General features: G+C 43.0%; 1 protein-coding gene across 1 annotated transcript in view; it reads right to left on the reverse strand.

The window, feature by feature from the left end:
• LOC110528116 (rho guanine nucleotide exchange factor 25) overlaps positions 1-16,614 on the reverse strand; it is a 38,448-nt gene extending 21,834 nt beyond the window's left edge. Inside the window, exon 1 of the mRNA XM_021609937.3 lies at positions 16,092-16,614. Coding sequence (XP_021465612.1) covers positions 16,092-16,185 — 94 coding nt within the window. The 5' untranslated portion in view covers positions 16,186-16,614. The remainder of the gene's footprint in view (positions 1-16,091) is intronic.
• Between the last annotated feature and the right edge of the window lie 1,042 nt (positions 16,615-17,656).

Consider the following 17,656-nt stretch of genomic DNA (forward strand, 5'->3'; position numbering starts at 1 on the left):
GAACACCGTCCCAACCGTGAAGCACGGGGGTGGCAGCATCATGTTGTGGTGGTGCTTTGCTGCAGGAGGGACTGGCGCACTTCACAAAATAGATGGCAGGAAAATTAGGTGGATATATGGAAGCAACATCTCAAGACATCAGTCAGGAAGTTAAAGCTTGGTTGCTAATGGGACTTCCAAATGAACAATGCCCCAAATTGTATGTAAACTTCCAACTTCAACTGTACACACACACAGACACACACACAGAAAGATGGGATCCACTTTTGTGACCTACTTAAGGTAGGGCCCTGCTCTCAGACAACCATGGTAAAAGGGGTCTTCCCAGTCTAAAGAGAAAGAGGACAGGACTACTATTACCCATATAAAGCCCTGTGTTACTCAGCATACAGTTACACATGGTTATGTTCACTTATAGCCAGGCAAAACCCTTATCTACAGTTCACCTACTTACTCGACAGCATAACACTACACATGGATCCTCACAAATGGAGAAATGTAGTCCTAAAGTTTACCTACTACAGACAGTAGCCATGGAAATATGTGACAAATTTACCTTTTTCACAGGGCTGTTTAGATCAGCCATACTGGTTAGAGTTGAATTGGCTCCAAAGTCAAACCAAATCTCTTTGGAAATATGTGGGGTGTGATAACAGGGTCAGAGACCAATGACTTACAAAGTATGTCAGGATGGCTGTGGGGTCGTCAATTTTTTTTTCCTGCAATCTAGAGCCATAAACATTATGCTTAATTCTATATAAAAAATATTTGTAATTTTCTGCATGTCTAAGCATACCTCTTGAGCTGTCTGTATCCTCCTGACCTGTGTTTTTTGCTTAAATCTGGGTAAAGGTTGAACCAGTACATTTAGTAATTGCTTGCTTTTCTTAAGTCTACTAACCTTGCCAGTAGGCATGCCAGCTAATAAAGTTAGGCAAGCTAGCTACTCAAACTTGATTGATAGCCTTAAATGTCTTCTTGGTAGCTAGTTATGAAGTTTAGAGATTGGAAAAGTATCTGGGCTGGTTAAAACCAAATTGCTCTGTGGCTAGTAGTATTACAGAGAAGAAGAAAAATCTTAAACAAATGATCATATATACATTTACAAAAAGGACTAATCTGAGGTGGCACATGATTGTATGTAGTTTCTTGCAAAAGCCCTCTGTGACTTTAAAGAATAATTGTAGAAATGAAATGCCTTTTATTGTGTGACGGAGTTGACATAAATTCAGTTATTGTAATTGCATTATATGAAGAAAAAAATATATAATTAGGAGGTTGGTTTGATAGTAAATGCTTTGGTCTATCAAAATATATGTTTCAAATGTTGTTAATATTAACACAATATTTGATATTGTCCCATCTTTCAAGAATCCTTGAGCTGTAAAACCGCAACATTGTCTCTCAGCTTCATGGCAAAACGTGTGAAATAGCATGAGATTAGCTATAAAACTGCACATTTTTCATGGGCAGTACACAATTTCCTATACAGTGAATTTCAATCATAGAAGACAGTAGGTAACTTAAGACCGAAACAATAGGAGGGAGGTTGGTCTGGGAGGATGGGTAGGCTTTCAACACGAATGTCTAGCAACCGGAAGGTTGTGTGTTCGAATCATGGAAAACGTTAGCATTTTAGCTAATTAGCAACTTTGCCACTGCTTACTACTTGTTAGCTACTGTGCAACTACTTAGCATGTTACCTAACCCTTCCCCATAATCCTAACCTTAACCCTTTAACCTAACTCCTAACCTTAAACTTAACCCTTTAACTACTTAGCTAGCATGTTACCTAACCATAACCTTAACCCCTAAACCTTACCCTAACCTTAATCTTAACCCCTAGCCTAGTTAACGTTAGCCACCTAGCTAGCCTAACTAATGTTAGCCACCTAGCTAATGTTAGCAACAACAAATTGGAACTTGTGTAATGTACCCGAACAAATGCATTATAAAGAAAGAAAGTTGTGTAATACACACAAAATACATTGTGATGAAAATAGTGTAATACAAAATAGTGTAATGGCAAAGTGGGTGGGGTTATATCCTTCCTGTTTGGCCTGTTATGAATTTCGATTAAATAATTTGTGTCTATTTTAAAAGAAAACTGTGCCTTTAGATGAGGTCATCCCCACTGCAGTAAACTGTGGACTGTTGGGCTGTGATGGCTCCTATGGCTAGCTGCTCTGAACTTCCTGTCGGAAAGCTGCCAAGGCAAATACCCCTCAGTGCACACTGCTCTCATCAGCAAACTATGAATCTGTTATAGAACAATTTAACCCTTTCCTATCCTCTCCCATCCGATTAGTATTAACTCTGCTCATAGGCCAAAAAGGGTACAGAACTGTCACTGTACATCCCTAGAAAGCGAGGGATTATACTGTGTTTTATACACCGAACATAATCATTCTGGTTTCACATGAGCCTGAGTAATTTAATCTGATAATGATCCTTAATCTGGTTCCCCCAAATAAAACAGGACTGTTTGTTTTTGTGACCTGGTTCAATCCACATTGTTTCCATGTCATTTCAATCTCAAAATTCTATGTGATGACGTTGAATCATCATGGGAAACTGATTGGATTTGAAAAGAGTAATCAGTTTAAGGGAATTTAATATTTTTTCACCCAACTTTTAGCCTAACCTTTTTGTTGATTTCACAATGAATTCATGTTAGTTGACAACTCAACCAAATGTAAATCAAAACTAGACGTTGAAATGACGTCTGTGCCCAGTGGGTTGTTGTTCAAGAAAAGGAAAAACTCCAGGCCCTTATCATAAACAGTTAGTGTGCATTAGGAAAGTCTGAAAGCCACACTTCACCACCATCATTTCCTTTTTAGTTACTTTGTATCAGGTTTATTTATACACTTACCGGCAGTGATGACCTCATATACACACACACACACACACACACACACACACACACACACACACACACACACACACATACATAGACTGGGTAATTAGTCAGAGTTTATGTGCTGCAGTAGTTTAGGAGTCAGAGATGCTAAATTCTCTTTGAGGGCTGAGTCACTGATGTGATCTTCCTGTCTGGGTTGGCGTCCCCCCTTGGGTTGTGCCGTGGCGGAGATCTTTGTGGGCTATACTCAGCCTTGTCTCAGGATGGTAAGTTGGTGGTTGAAGATATCCCTCTAGTCGTGTGGGGGCTGTGCTTTGGCAAAGTGGCTGGGGTTATATCCTTCCTGTTTGGCCCTGTCTGGGGGTATCATCAGATGGGGCCACAGTGCCTCCTGACCCCTCCTGTCTCAGCCTCCAGTATTTATGCTGCAGTAGTTTGTGTCGGGGGCTAGGGTCAGTTTGTTATATCTGGAGTACTTCTCCTGTCTTATCCGGTGTCCTGTGTGAATTTAAGTATGCTCTCTCTAATTCTCTCTTTCTCTCTTTCCTTCTCTTTCTCGGAGGACCTGAGCCCTAGGACCATGCCTCACGACTACCTGGCATGATGACTCCTTGCTATCCCCAGTCCGCCTGCTGCTCCAGTTTCAACTGTTCTGCCTGCGGCTATGGAATCCTGAGCTGTTCACCGGACGTGCTACCTGTCCCAGACCTGCTGTTTTCAACTCTCTAGAGATAGCAGGAGTGGTAGAGATACTCTTAATGATCGGCTATGAAAAGCCAACTGACATTTACTCCTGAGGTGCTGACTTGCTGCACCTTCAACAACTTCTGTGATTATTATTATTTGACCATGCTGGTCATTTATGAACATTTGAACATCTTGGCCATGTTCTGTTATAATCTCCACCCGGCACAGCCAGAAGAGGACTGGCCACCCCTCATAGCCTGGTTCCTCTCTAGGTTTCTTCCTAGGTTTTGGCCTTTCTAGGGAGTTTTTCCTAGCCACCGTGCTTCTACACCTGCATTGCTTGCTGTTTGGGGTTTTAGGCTGGGTTTCTGTACAGCACTTTGAGATACCAGCTGATGTACGAATACATTTGATTTGATTTGAGTGTGTTTCCGATCACATTTTCCCAAACATTTTCATAACATATAGTCTTTCTCACTTTGTGTTTGTATACAGTTCACTGAATTTTGAGCCTAATGAAAAGTGGGAAGAGAGGATGAGGGAGAGAAAGAAAATAAAAGTTTGTGTGAGTGGCAAATTTTGTGAGCAAATTCGAGGAAAAGACAGTGGCCTTGATAAGTACAGTATAAAAATATCACCAGCCTCCGAATTCAGTTGAATTTGCTTGAATTGCTTTCAATTGTGAGCTATTAAAACTACTAATATAGATTTTTCCATCATGAAAGGAGGGGTCTTGATTCTGCCTTATAAGATGATGACAAAGAGAGAACACAGCTAGCACATAAAGTTCTGAAAACTGTTTTTCTTAGAGATTGGTAAGAGCTTGATTGTCCTATGGTTATTTTGCATACAACCTTCCCACAACTTTCTGGGAATGTTGCAGGATATTGCTTGGCTTTGGAACATTCTCAGCACATTTAAGGAACATGACAAAATAAGGCTATTTTCTTGGCATTTCATTACTTTAACAGAACATTTCCTAAACGTTCAAACATGGTTACATTTAATTATATTTTTGGTCATGTTCTAGGAATGTTCTCCAACTGGTTTGACATTGGGAATGTTGTCAAACATTCCAGAGAATGTTAAGAAACAACGTTCTTCTGTGGGAATTTCAATACTTCAGCATAACGTTTCCTACAGGTTTCCTCGTGGTTCTGTTTAAAGTCATGATCTTGAACGTTCAGAGAATGTTAAGAAACAATGTTCTTCTGTGGGAATTTCAATACTTCAGCATAACGTTTCCTACAGGTTTCCTCGTGGTTCTGTTTAAAGTCATGATCTTGAACGTTCAGAGAATGTTAAGAAACAATGTTCTTCTGTGGGAATTTCAATACTTCAGCATAACGTTTCCTACAGGTTTCCTCGTGGTTCTGTTTAAAGTGACGATCTTGAACGTTCAGAGAATGTTAAGAAACAATGTTCTTCTGTGGGAATTTCAGTACTTCTGCATAACATTTTCTGCAGGTTTTCTCATTGTTCTATTTAAAGTGATGTTCTCAGAACATTAAGACAAGATTCCAAAAAAACACACAAGAATTTCTTTGAAATTGGGTCCGTTTGAATAGATTAAAATGAGCAGCTTTGTATGAGTTAAAAAAAAAACATGGCACGGTAGCTACATCCTGGTAGCGCAGAACAGAACATAGAGAACAGAAGATCATAGGTTTGAATCTCACTGACGACCATGCCATAATAAAAAATGAATGTGTTTGCATGATTAATGACAAAGCTAATTCATTTCCATGTGTCCTATCTGTCCTTGGTGTTCAAAACAGTTAACCCAAACTAAGTTAGCAGTGTAATTGAAAGTCTTGTTGAAACATTCATTGAAAGTTTTTTTTTTTTAAATACATTACAATTTTGTTCAAAACGTTCACTAGATTTATAAAATGTTCTCAGAATGTTTTTTAATCATGTTCAAATAACTTATTATCTCCATTCTCAGAACGGTAATAAAACCATTCAGGGAACCATAGAGAACCACAGTAGAACATTCTCAGAACCTCCCTGCAACCTAAACATGTACATTACCAGAAGAGGCTAAATTGTCCCTTCCATTCTCAGAAAGTAAAAAAAAACGTTCAGTTTTAATGGTCAGGAAATGTATGGCTTTGTTCCCAGAACCTATGGGAAACCTAAAATGTACGTTCCCACAACTTCCAAGGACCAGATGCACTAGCTGGGAATGCACTAACATCACCAGGCATTCCTGCCTATTTATCCCCCAAAAATGATGGCGTCTCTGACCCTGACATCACTGATAGACAACAGCTGCTGAACAATGTTCACATCAACATATAGAAAGTCACATTACATCTTCTTAGATAAACTGGGAGAAGAGGGGAGATAAAGAGAGAGAGGATGAGAGAGTAAGAGAGACAGAGAGAAAGTGAGAGAGACAGAGAGAGAAAGTGAGGGATTGAGATGTAAGGAAGAGAGAATATGGTTCTGTTTTGACTCTCTGTCTCAGGTTAATAAACAAGGGAGACGGAGGAGGAACAGAACAGGTTGGGTCACTGGGGTGTTGGGGGAGAGGTAATGGTTAACACAGAGAGAGGAGAGAGAGGGGGGGTAGAGAGATAAGATAAGATGGCGCCGGAGAACAAGGCTGACGTTTTACGTATTCCTAACCAATTGTGTTTTTTATTTGTTTCTTTGCGTTGTTTGTAACTTCTTTTTTTACTTATTTTGTACATAATGTTGCTTCTACTGTCTCTTATGTCCGAAAATAACTTCTGGGCATTAGAACTGCAATTATTCACCACGGACTAGCAGAATCCTTTTTTTCTTTAAAGAGTCCGACGAGCCCCCGGGAACAGGCCCAGATCCCTTCATTTGTGTGAATAGAAGGCGGAGAAAAAGGAGCCAGAGGGCAGGCTGCCTTCTGAGAACTTGTAGGCGATCCAATGAACCCCACTTCCTTCCATTCTGCTAGCAAACGTGCAATCTTTATGAAAATAAAATCAATGACCTATGCGGAAGATTAAACTACCAACGGGACATTCAAAACAGTAATATCTTATGCTTCGCGGAGTCGTGGCTGAACGACAACATTATCAACATACAGCTGGCTGGTTATACGCTGTATTAGCAGGACAGAACAGCAGCATCTGGTAAGACAAGGGGCTGCGCACTATGTGTATTTGTAAATAACAGCTGGTGCATGATATCTAAGGAAGTCTTGAGGTTTTGCTCACCTCAGGTAGAGTATCTCATGATAAGCTGTAGACCACACTATCTACCTAGAGAGTTTTCATCTGTATTTTTCATAACTGTCTACATACCACCACAGACTGATGCTGGCACTAAGACCACACTGAATGAGCTGTATTTCGCCATAAGCAAACAGGAAAACGTTCACCCAGAGGCGGCGCTCCTAGTAGCCGGAGACTTTAATGCAGGGAAACTTAAATCCGTCTTACCAAATTTCTATCAGCATGTTAAATGTGCAACCAGAGGGAAAAAACTCTAGACCACCTTTACTCCACACACAGAGATGCGTACAAAGCTCTCCCTCGCCCTCCATTTGGCAACTCTGACCATAATTCTATCCTCCTGATTCCTGCTTACAAACAAAAATTAAACTTGATCAATAAAAAAGTGGTCAGATGAAGCAGATGCTAAGCTACAGGACTGTTTTGGTAGCACAGACTGGAATATGTTCTGGGATTCCTCCGATGGCATTGAGGAGTACACCACATCAGGCAATGGTATCATCAATAAATGCATCGATGATGAAATTCCCACAGTGACCCCAACCAGAAGCCATGGATTACAGGCAACATCAGCATTGAGCTAAAGGCTAGAGCTGTCGCTTTCAAGGAGCGGGGCACTAACTCGGAAGCTTATAAGAAATCCTGCCATGCCCTCCGACGAACCATCAAACAGGCAAAGTGTCAAAACAGGACTAGGATCGAATCATACCACACCGGCTCTGATGCTCGTCGGATGTGGCAATGCTTGCAAACCATTACAGACTATAAAGGGAAGCACAGCCTAGAGCTGCCCAGTGACACGAGCCTATCAGACGAGCTAAACTACTTCTATGCTCGCTTCGAGGCAAATAACACTGAAACATCCATGAGAGCACCAGCAGTTCCGGAAGACTGTGACCACGCTCTCCACAGCCAATGTGAGTAAGACCTTTAAACAGGTCAACATTCACAAAGTCGCAGGGCCAAACGGATTACTAGGACGTGTACTGAGAGCATGCGCTGAACAACTGGCAAGTGTCTTCACTGACATTTTCAACCTCTCCCTGTCCGAGTCTGTTATACCAACATGTTTTAAGCAGACCACCATAGTCCCTGTGCACAAGAACACTAAGGTAACCTGCCTAAATGACTACTGACCCATAGCACTCATGTCTGTAGCCAGGAAGTGCTTTGAAAGGCTGGTCAGAAAACCCTACTCCAATCAATAAGCTAAGGACCCTGGGACTAAACACCTCCCTCTGCAACAGGATCCTGGACTTCTTGACGGGCCGCCCCCAGGTGTTAAGGGTAGGTAACAACACATCCTCAACACAGGGGCCCCTCAGGGGTGCGTGCTCAGTCCCCTCCTGTACTCCCTGTTCACTCATGACTGCACAACCAGGGAAGACTCCAACATCATCATTAAGTTTACCGATGACACAACAGTGGTAGGCCTGATCACCGACAAAGACGAGACAGCCTATAGGGAAGAGGTCAGAGACCTGGCCGTGTGGTGCCAGGACAACAACCTCTCCCTCAACGTGAGCAAGACTAAGGAGATGATTGTGTATTACAGGAAAAAGAGGACCGGGCACGCCCCCATTCTCATCGACGGCGCTGTAGCGGAGCAGCTTGAGAGCTTCATGTTCCTTGGTGTCCACATCACCAACAAACTAACATGGTCCAACACACCAAGACAGTCATGAAGAGGGCACGACAAAACCAATTCCCCTTCAGGAAACTAAAAATATTTGTCATGGGTCCTCAGATCCTAAAAAGGTTCTACAGCTGCACCATCGAGAGCATCCTGACTGGTTGCATCACTGCCTGGTATGGCAACTGCTCGGCCTCCGACCGCAAGGCACTACAGAGGGTAGTGCGTACGGCCCAGTACATCACTGGGGCCAAGCTTCCCGTCATCCAGGACCTCTATACCAGGCGGTGTCAGAGGAAGGCCCTTAAAATGTTCAAATGCTATAGCCACCCTAGCCATAGACTGTTCTCTGCTACCGCACGACAAGCGTTACCGGAGCGCCAAGACTAGGTCCAAGAGGTTTCTAAACAGCTTCTAGCCCAGATTCTTCCTTCACTGTAAGATCTACACCTGTTGTATTCAGCGCATGTGACTAATACAATTTGATTAGATTTGATTTTGATAATGAGAGGGAGAGAGAGGGATAGGGAGTTGTGGGGACAAACACGCACCGGGGGTTGTGAAGGGAATCAAGGTCTAGAAACAACAGAAACACACAGAGAAAGAGAAAAGTAGGAGGTGGAAAGAAATGAAAAGTAGAAGGCCTAACTGGCTCTAACCACTTTTCTCCCCTCATGTATCCTAAGAGTGGAGGATGGAAAGCCAGATGAGAGAGTGGAAAGACAGAGGAGAGAGAGAGGAAAGACAGAGGAGAGCGAGAGAGTAAAGACAGAGGAGAGCGAGAGAGTAAAGACAGAGGAGAGAGTGAGGAAAGACAGAGAGAGAGAGAGAGGAATTACACTCACAAACATTACACTCACAAAAGTTCCAAAAGAATACATTTCAAATGTCATATTATGTCTATATACAGTGTTGTAATGATCTCTCTCTCTCTCTCGCTCTCTCTCTCTCTCTCTCTCTCTCTCTCTCTCTCTCTCTCTCTCTCTCTCTCTCTCTCTCTCTCTCTCTCTCTCTCTCTCTCTCTCTCTCTCTCTCTCTCTCTCTCTCTCTCTCTCTCTCTCTCTCTCTCTCTCTCTCTCTCTCTCTCTCTCTCTCTCTCTCTCTCTCTCTCTCTCTCTCTCTCTCTCAGTATAACAGAGCATCAAACCACCATGGTGACCTCACTCAGTTTCTTTTAAAACACCAATTATCACTGTCACATTAACAGGAACACTTTGTCACTGTCTGACAGGCTACATGACAATTACTGTAGAGAAAGATAGATCTTCCAAGAGGAATGATGGTTGAAAATACACTGAGATCATCATCATGGCTTAGTCTATGCTGTGTGTGTGTGCGTGTGCGTGTGCGTGTGTGCGTGCGTGTGCGTGTGCGTGTGTATATATGGTGCAGTGGCCAGGACCAAAGAGACACTGGGTGTAAGAGATATGCTGTCACTTGCTTTGAAAGACAACAAGGTGGAATGAGTGAGAGAAAGGCAGCATAGTAAGAGTGCCATCCTAACATAATGCTTTCCTAGTTTACCCATTTCACACATCTACTTTGTCTCTGCAGCATGGATAGAACTGCACTTTAATCACTGCCTGAGCAACTGGAACAACAGAGGATTTAAGAGGGGGGGAGAGAGAAACAGGGACAGACAGAGGGAGAGAGTGGTAATCTGTCCCGGCACAGTACTGACTCCCCCGCGCGCACACACCACTCTGTGCAAACCAAACACTGTCACAGAAAAAGAGGAAAGGCAGACAGACACTTGCAAATATACTTACAACCACACTGGGAGATGTGACACACACAGGCACACCCACGAACACACACACACACACACACACACACACACACACACACACACACACACACACACACACACACACACAGACACACAACCAGTGGGCATTAAGCTCTCTGGTTGATCAGTATTATCTTGTTGATGTGGATGGTCCCAGTCAGAAGTCAGATTATAACAGCATGATATTCTGGAGTCTCCATCTTCTCCTGGTATATCAGCTCTACTGCACTACGGCACAGAGCAGTTATTGCTATGGTACATCACTGCACTTTGATGAATAAAACTAGGTCCATGTCCCAAAAGCAACCCTATTCCTATGGGCCCTGGTCAAATATAGTGCACTATATAGTTTGTCTGTTTGGCTGTTGATAAGGTACGTAGGTCTCATCTACACTGACATGCTAAAAGGTTAACATGCTCCACAAATAGGTTGTTCGGTTGACAATCTGCGTGAAGATTCGTATGTGTGTTTGTGTGTGCGTTGGCTCGCATTTGAGGATGTGTGCAGGATGGATAGAGGATGTAATCCTCAGTCAGCCAGGCAGCAGATCTGTCATTCAAACATGCCTCAAGCCTCAGTATCGTTATATTTAGCCTTTGGTAAATTAGGAAATGAATCAAAACAGGGTCGGCAGAAAGAGAGAGGAGATTATCTCTGCACTGTACAAACACACTTCAACATGTACACACACTTAAACAAACCCACGCACACATACACACAGTCGTGATTACAAGAGTACAAATATTTTGGCAGGGAGGGAGCTCTCTGACATCCCTAACTCATGGAGAGGAGAGCTCTCCTGTACAGTTTCTGTGCCAGGGCAGGCTCACAGCACTGCTAAATTGTGCCAAAGACAGAGCTTTGAGGAACTGAGAGGACCTCTAGTCAAAAAGAGGAGAGAGTACAGGCCTCCCGGGTGGTGCAGTGGTCTAAGGCCACCAGAAACTCTGGGTTCGAGCCCAGGCTCTGTTGCAGCCGGCCGTGACCGGGAGGGGTTTGGCCGGTAGGGATATCCTTGTCACTAGCGACTCCTGTGGTGGGCCAGGTACAGTGCCTGTCATTTCTCTCTGTCTTTCCTCTCTCTCTCTCTCCTCTGTCTTTACTCTCTCGCTCCTCTGTCTTTCCTCTCTCTATCCTCTGTCTTTCCACTCTCTCATCTGGCTTTCCATCCTCCACTCTTAGGACACATGAGGGGAGAAAAGTGGTTAGAGCCAGTTAGGCCTTCTACTTTTCCTTTCTTTCCACCTCCTACTTTTCTCTTTCTCTGTGTGTTTCTGTTGTTTCTAGACCTTGATTCCCTTCATAACCCCCCGGTGTGTGTTTGTCCCCTCAACTCCCTATCTCTCTCTCTCGCTCTCTCGCTCTCCCTCTCAAATCTAATTAAATTGTATTAGTCTTGTATTAGTCACATGTGCCGAATACAACAGGTGTATTTTACAGTGAAGGAAGAAGCTGGGGTAGAAGCTGTTTAGAAGCCTCTTGGACCTAGCCTTGGTGCTCCGGTAACGCTTGTTGTGCGGAAACAGAGAACAGTCTATGGCTAGGGTGGCTGGAGTATTTGACCATTTTTAGGTCGCTAGGTGTACGGTGTTTCCTCCGACACATTGATGCGGCTGGCTTCCGGGTTGGATGCGCGCTGTGTTAAGAAGCAGTGCGGCTTGGTTGGGTTGTGTTTCAGAGGACGCATGGCTCTCGACCTTCGTATCTCCCGAGCCCGTACAGGACTTGTAGCGATGAGACTAGACAGTAACTACCAACAATTGGATACCACGAAATTGGGGAGAAAGAAAGAGGAGAGAGTATCACAATGGTCAAATACCACAATGTTTAGACAATGGTCTATGTAGACAATATGTTCTACATAAACCATACTAATAGACCACAGTGGTCAGCAATCAATTATGCTATCTGCAACCATCAACCAACTCTCTGATGTGAAGATGTATTTATTTATTTTACCAGGCAAGTCAGTTAAGAACAAATTCTTATTTTTCAATGGTGGCCTAGGAACAGTGGGTTAACTGCCTGGTCAGGAACGACAGATTTGTGCTTTGTCAGCTCGGGGTTTGAACTTGCAACCTTCCAGTTACTAGTCCAACGCTCTAACCACTAGGCTACCCTGCACCCCATATGTGCCACAGAACTGGACAGTTACCATACAGCACCTGTAGCCCCACAGTTAGAGTACAGCAGCACTTTTCTATCCAGCAGTCATCAGCTCTGTGCTTCTGTGAACAGACGATAATGAACATAACATTTCTTCACCACAGCGCTCCATAATCCCCTTTCAGTTGTCGGAAACAGTTTTTTTTGGGGGGGGTGGGGGATAGCTGTTCAGAGTTTGTGTGTGTATTGGGGGGGTCAGGGGGTTGCTTAAGCCTAGCTTTTTGGGGGAAAGGAATGTTCGGCAGAGTGACTCAGTGACTCCAGCGTTTCCATGATCCAATGATCCGAAAGCAGCACATTCCGAGACACTGCACATTTCCAGATGTGAGCGTATCGCTGACTCTCTCGGGATATCTGTAAACCCTGCATCACTGAGCAAAGGGTCACAGTGTCTATGTAAACCCTGCATCACTGAGCAAAGGGTCACAGTGTCTATGTCAACCCTACATCACTGAGCAAAGGGTCACAGTGTCTATGTAAACCCTGCATCACTGAGCAAAGGGTCACAGTGTCTATGTCAACCCTACATCACTGAGCAAAGGGTCACAGTGTCTATGTCAACCCTACATCACTGAGCAAAGGGTCACAGTGTCTATGTCAACCCTACATCACTGAGCAAAGAGTCACAGTGTCTATGTCAAACCTACTTCACTGAGCAGAGAGTCACAGTGTCTATGTCAACCCTACATCACTGAGCAGAGAGTCACAGTGTCTATGTACATTTTGCAACCTTAGTTTAAACCCAATAGTACTGTATACAGTGCCTTCAGAAAGTATTCAGACTCCTTGACTTTTTTCACATTTCATTACGTTACATCCTTATTCTAAAATATATTTTTTTTAAATAAAAAAAATATTGAGCAATCTACACACAATACCCCAAAATGACAAAGCGAAAACAGCTTTCTAGAAATGTTTTCAAATGTATTAAATGTAATAAACAGAAATACTTGATTTACTTAATTATTCAGACCCTTGCTATGAATTGATCTCAGGTGCATCCTGTTTCTGTTGATTATCCTTGAGATGTTTCTACAACTTGATTGGAGTCACCTGTGTTAAATTCAATTGATTGGACATCATTTGGAAAGGCACACACCTGTCTATATAAGGTCTCACAGTTGACGGTGCATGTCAGAGCAAAAACCAAGCCATGAGGTTGAAGGAATTGTTCGTAGAGCGCCGAGACATGATTGTGTCGAGGCACAGATCTGGGGAAGGGTACCAAAACATTTCTACAGAATTGAAGATCCCCAAGAACATAGTGGCCTCCATCATTCTTAAATGGAAGAAATTTGGAAACACCAAAACTCTTCCTAGAGCTGGCCTCCCAGCCAAACTGAGCAATCGGGGGAGAAGGGCCTTGGTCAGGGAGGTGACCAAGAACTCGGTCATCACTCTGACAGAGCTCCAGAGTTCCTCTGTAGAGATGGGAGAAACTTCCAGAAGGACAACAATCTCTGCAGCACTCCACCAATCAGGCCTTTATGACAGACAGAAGCCATTCCTCAGTAAAAGGCACATGACAGCCAGCTTGTTGTTTGCCAAAAGACACCTAAAGACTCTCAGACCATGAGAAACAATATTGTCTGGTCTGAACTCTTTGGCCTGAATGCCAAGCATAACTTCTGAATGCCAAGTGTCACGTCTGGAGGAAACCTGGCACCATGGCAGCATCGTGCTGTGGGAGGTTTTTCAGTGGCAGGGACTGGGAGAGTAGTCAGGATCGAGGCAAAGATTAATGGAGAAAAGTATAAAGAGGTCCTTGATGAAAACGTGCTCCAGAGCGCTCAGGGCCTCAGACTAGGGTGAAGGTTCACCTTTCAACAGCACAACGACCCTAAGCACACAGCCAATACAACGCAGGAGTGGCTTCAGGACAAGTCTGTGAATGTCCTTGAGTGGCCCAGCCAGAGCCCGGACTTGAACCCAATCGATCATCTCTGGAGAGATATGAAGATATCTGTGCAGCGACGCACCCATCTAACCTGACAGAACTAGAGAATCTGCAGAGAAGAATGGGAGAAACTCCCCAAATACAGGTGTGCTAAGCTTGTAGCGTCATACCCAAGAAGACTCGATGCTGTAATCACTGCCGTATGTGCTTCAACAAAGTACTGCGTAAAGGTTCTGAATACTGTTGCAAATGCGATATTTCACGTTTTTCATTTGTAATAAATTAGAAAAAAAATCTACAAATCTGTTTGGGGTATTGTGTGTAGATTGATGAGATGTTTGAATAAGGCTGTAATGTAAATGTGGAAAAAGTCAAGGGGTCTGAAGAGTTTCCGAAGGCGCTGTATAGTTACTGTTTTTGTTTGAACTCTATATTACTGAGAATACAATAATTATGTCACTGTTCTAACTTTATTTAACTGATAGTCTCTCTAACTAGATGTGTAGCGTGATGCATTTTCACATTCTGCACAGCTTCCCGTGTCCGCATGAGACTAGCAATGTGTCTGCTGCAAACCCCAGAGCAGAGTGAACACAACCAGGGCCCGAAGACATTTCATTTCATTTCCTCTGGAGGAGTTGGAGTCTCAGCAAAACATCACCATCAATTATCGTCAGCTGTCTCTCCCCCGAGAGAACAAGAGAGAAGAGTGGAAAGGAATGAGGAGGTAAGAGGGAGAAGGACAGACAGACTGACAAAAAAAAGAAAATGAAAGAGTGAGAGAAAGATAGAGACACTGACGTACCACACACCTCCTAGAGGTCGCCCCCATAGAATTAGGACTTAGAATACGAGAATTGGGTGAACCTTCTTATGATGGAATAAAGGTCAGCCATTTTGGTCAGGGAGTTGGTCAACCATCGTTGCCATTTCTGTGGTAAGATATTGTGTAAAATAAAGAATTTGAAGAATTTATCTGCACTATATGTTTGTTAGCTAGCTAGTCAGACAGTTTTAGAGGAAGGATTCCATGAATGTTTCAAATGAATTGCCAATATGTCAACATTCCATTCAAACAATGCAGTGAATCCACAGCCATACACTGGCGGAAATCAGTAGATGTTAGGACAAGTTGTAAATACAACAAGTACTGATATTGTATCATATAACAGCACTCTCAGCTTTTCAAGAAAACAAAAATGTAGACATTTATGGTCAGTTTACATATATTTTAGAAGCTATTTATATGGAACATTTGTATAAAATGCATATAAACTGTATTTATGATTATATGACAATATTGTAGGTTGACAAAAATGTTCTATTACACAATTTCTGATATATCACACGCCTTTGTTTTATTTTCCTGCATAAGTAAAATCAGGATTATACCTCTACTGCCATTCATTCCAATAGAGTACAATAGTATGAGTCATAATACCCCAATAAAAATGATAAATTCTCTCAGCCTATAGCTGTAGCAGTGTCTCAGTCTCAATATCTGATCACAGAACAACAGATTTGGACAGTGAAGAAGAGTATAGGCTATACTTAATGGTGCCCATTTGCTAGTATTATCTGACCTAAAAACAGATTGAATATCAACCAACAATCGATGGAGCACTGCTGATTCTATCTCATCATCTGATCTCAAACCATCTCGGACAAACATGTGTAAGTTTACAGAAACAAAAAACACAGACTTCACAGCTGCACAGACCATCTGACCTACAGTATAACTGAGAAAGCAAACTAAACTCCCATCTCATCTGAGACCATTAAAGCGAAGAGAGGTAGCTGGGTGAAAATGACGGACATAAGGCAGAGATGTACCAACCTCGAACTCGGGCGTAGCAGCAGCCACACTTAGCCAGTACTTTTCGGAACAGGTGTTGACACCCGCACCCCCGCTGATGGTGACCCCCCTTCATGCTGATCCACTGCCGTTAGTCCCAAAACGACCAGGGGTGGGCATGGCACAGGGCACACACACTCACACACACTCACGCTCAAACGCACACAGGAGGTATTTCTGTGGTAATCCCCAGAAGATAAAACATTTCAGGAAAGAAAAAGAAAGAAAGCTTGCTCTACTCTCAGTTAAATCCCAAAGCAGGAGGAGGATATCCAAAGAAGAAATAGTCCAGTCTTTTAGGATCCCCTGTGGAAGAGTGAAAGAGAGAGGGAGAGATGTGGAGAAACAATATGCTTTCCACAATTCACTGAGCTCACTCTGTGGTCAGATAGTGGGCTAGCATTATGTGTGTGTGGAACAGAGAGAGAGATAGAAATAGAGAGATAGAGGGAGGCAGGGAGGGGGGGGTGGAGTCTACAGCTCTGCTCGCTGGCTATTCCAGCATGTAGTTCCCTCCTCTTCGTATTTTTTTCTACCTTTTTTCTCCTTCCTATTTTCCCTCACCACACCAGCCTGAGCTTTCATTCTCATTTACTCATGGTGCTTTTCCAATAACACTTACCCCCACACCAGTCTGTCACCAATGTTTATGTTAATGTCAGCTCCAGTGTAGTTGTGTTTCCATCAGGAGTGTGACACTAAGACTTGGGGCGAGCAGAATCAACACCTCATTCAAGACAGTTGCTTTTCAAGAAGGTGTTAAAGTTCAGAGTTAGCCATTGTTGGTACATTGAGGCTGAAAAGTACCCAGGGCCTGGGCTTGGCCCCTTGTCAGGGCAGGTTCACCCGGAGCCATGCCCCAGTGAGACATGGCTGCAGGTCTGAGTAGATGGAAACAGAAAAGATTGAGTCTTTTGGGTAAAACACCATGGCAAATCCTCAACTGAAATGCACCCATGGTGTCTGCATCTCTCACCCGGACATTATCCTGGCAACCCTGCCTCTCTTTTTCTTCCTATGGATTTTTTTGTGGGAAAGTGAATGTTTATAATACTCACTGTTAACTGACCTTATGGTATACCTGTTTGCTGTATACTTTCTGTTCTCCTTTATTCCTGGTAGTGTCATTAATGTCTCCATGTAAGTGCATATATCTTTGCCTAAATGTTTGATTGGAGTATAAGGAATGAAACTGGTCAATACAGAACTGGGTGTATACCAAATGTTTACGATATCTTTGAGGCTCATTTGTCTATGTAAACACGTGCATATCAACAGCGTTCAGCAACACACATTCAAAATGCACGCGCACACACCTGTAATTCTTACAGAAACCCCTTCATGTCCCAAATTTGTTTTTCAACACTTTCCCTGGATGCCACTAGTCTTGCTCAACGCAAAATGTCACCTGTCAAAAAATATTGAGGTACATGGATCTAATATTTTGTCATTTCTAAATGTGGTTGTTTACCACTAATGAAGCCTAAAGATAAATAATCAACTTGGTTAAAGAGAAAAAACTTTCGTTTTTAATAAAGTAGTTGTCA

This window comes from Oncorhynchus mykiss, chromosome 7 (genome assembly GCF_057628025.1).
Source record: "Oncorhynchus mykiss isolate SJ-2025 chromosome 7, ASM5762802v1, whole genome shotgun sequence".
Lineage (NCBI taxonomy): Eukaryota > Metazoa > Chordata > Actinopteri > Salmoniformes > Salmonidae > Oncorhynchus > Oncorhynchus mykiss.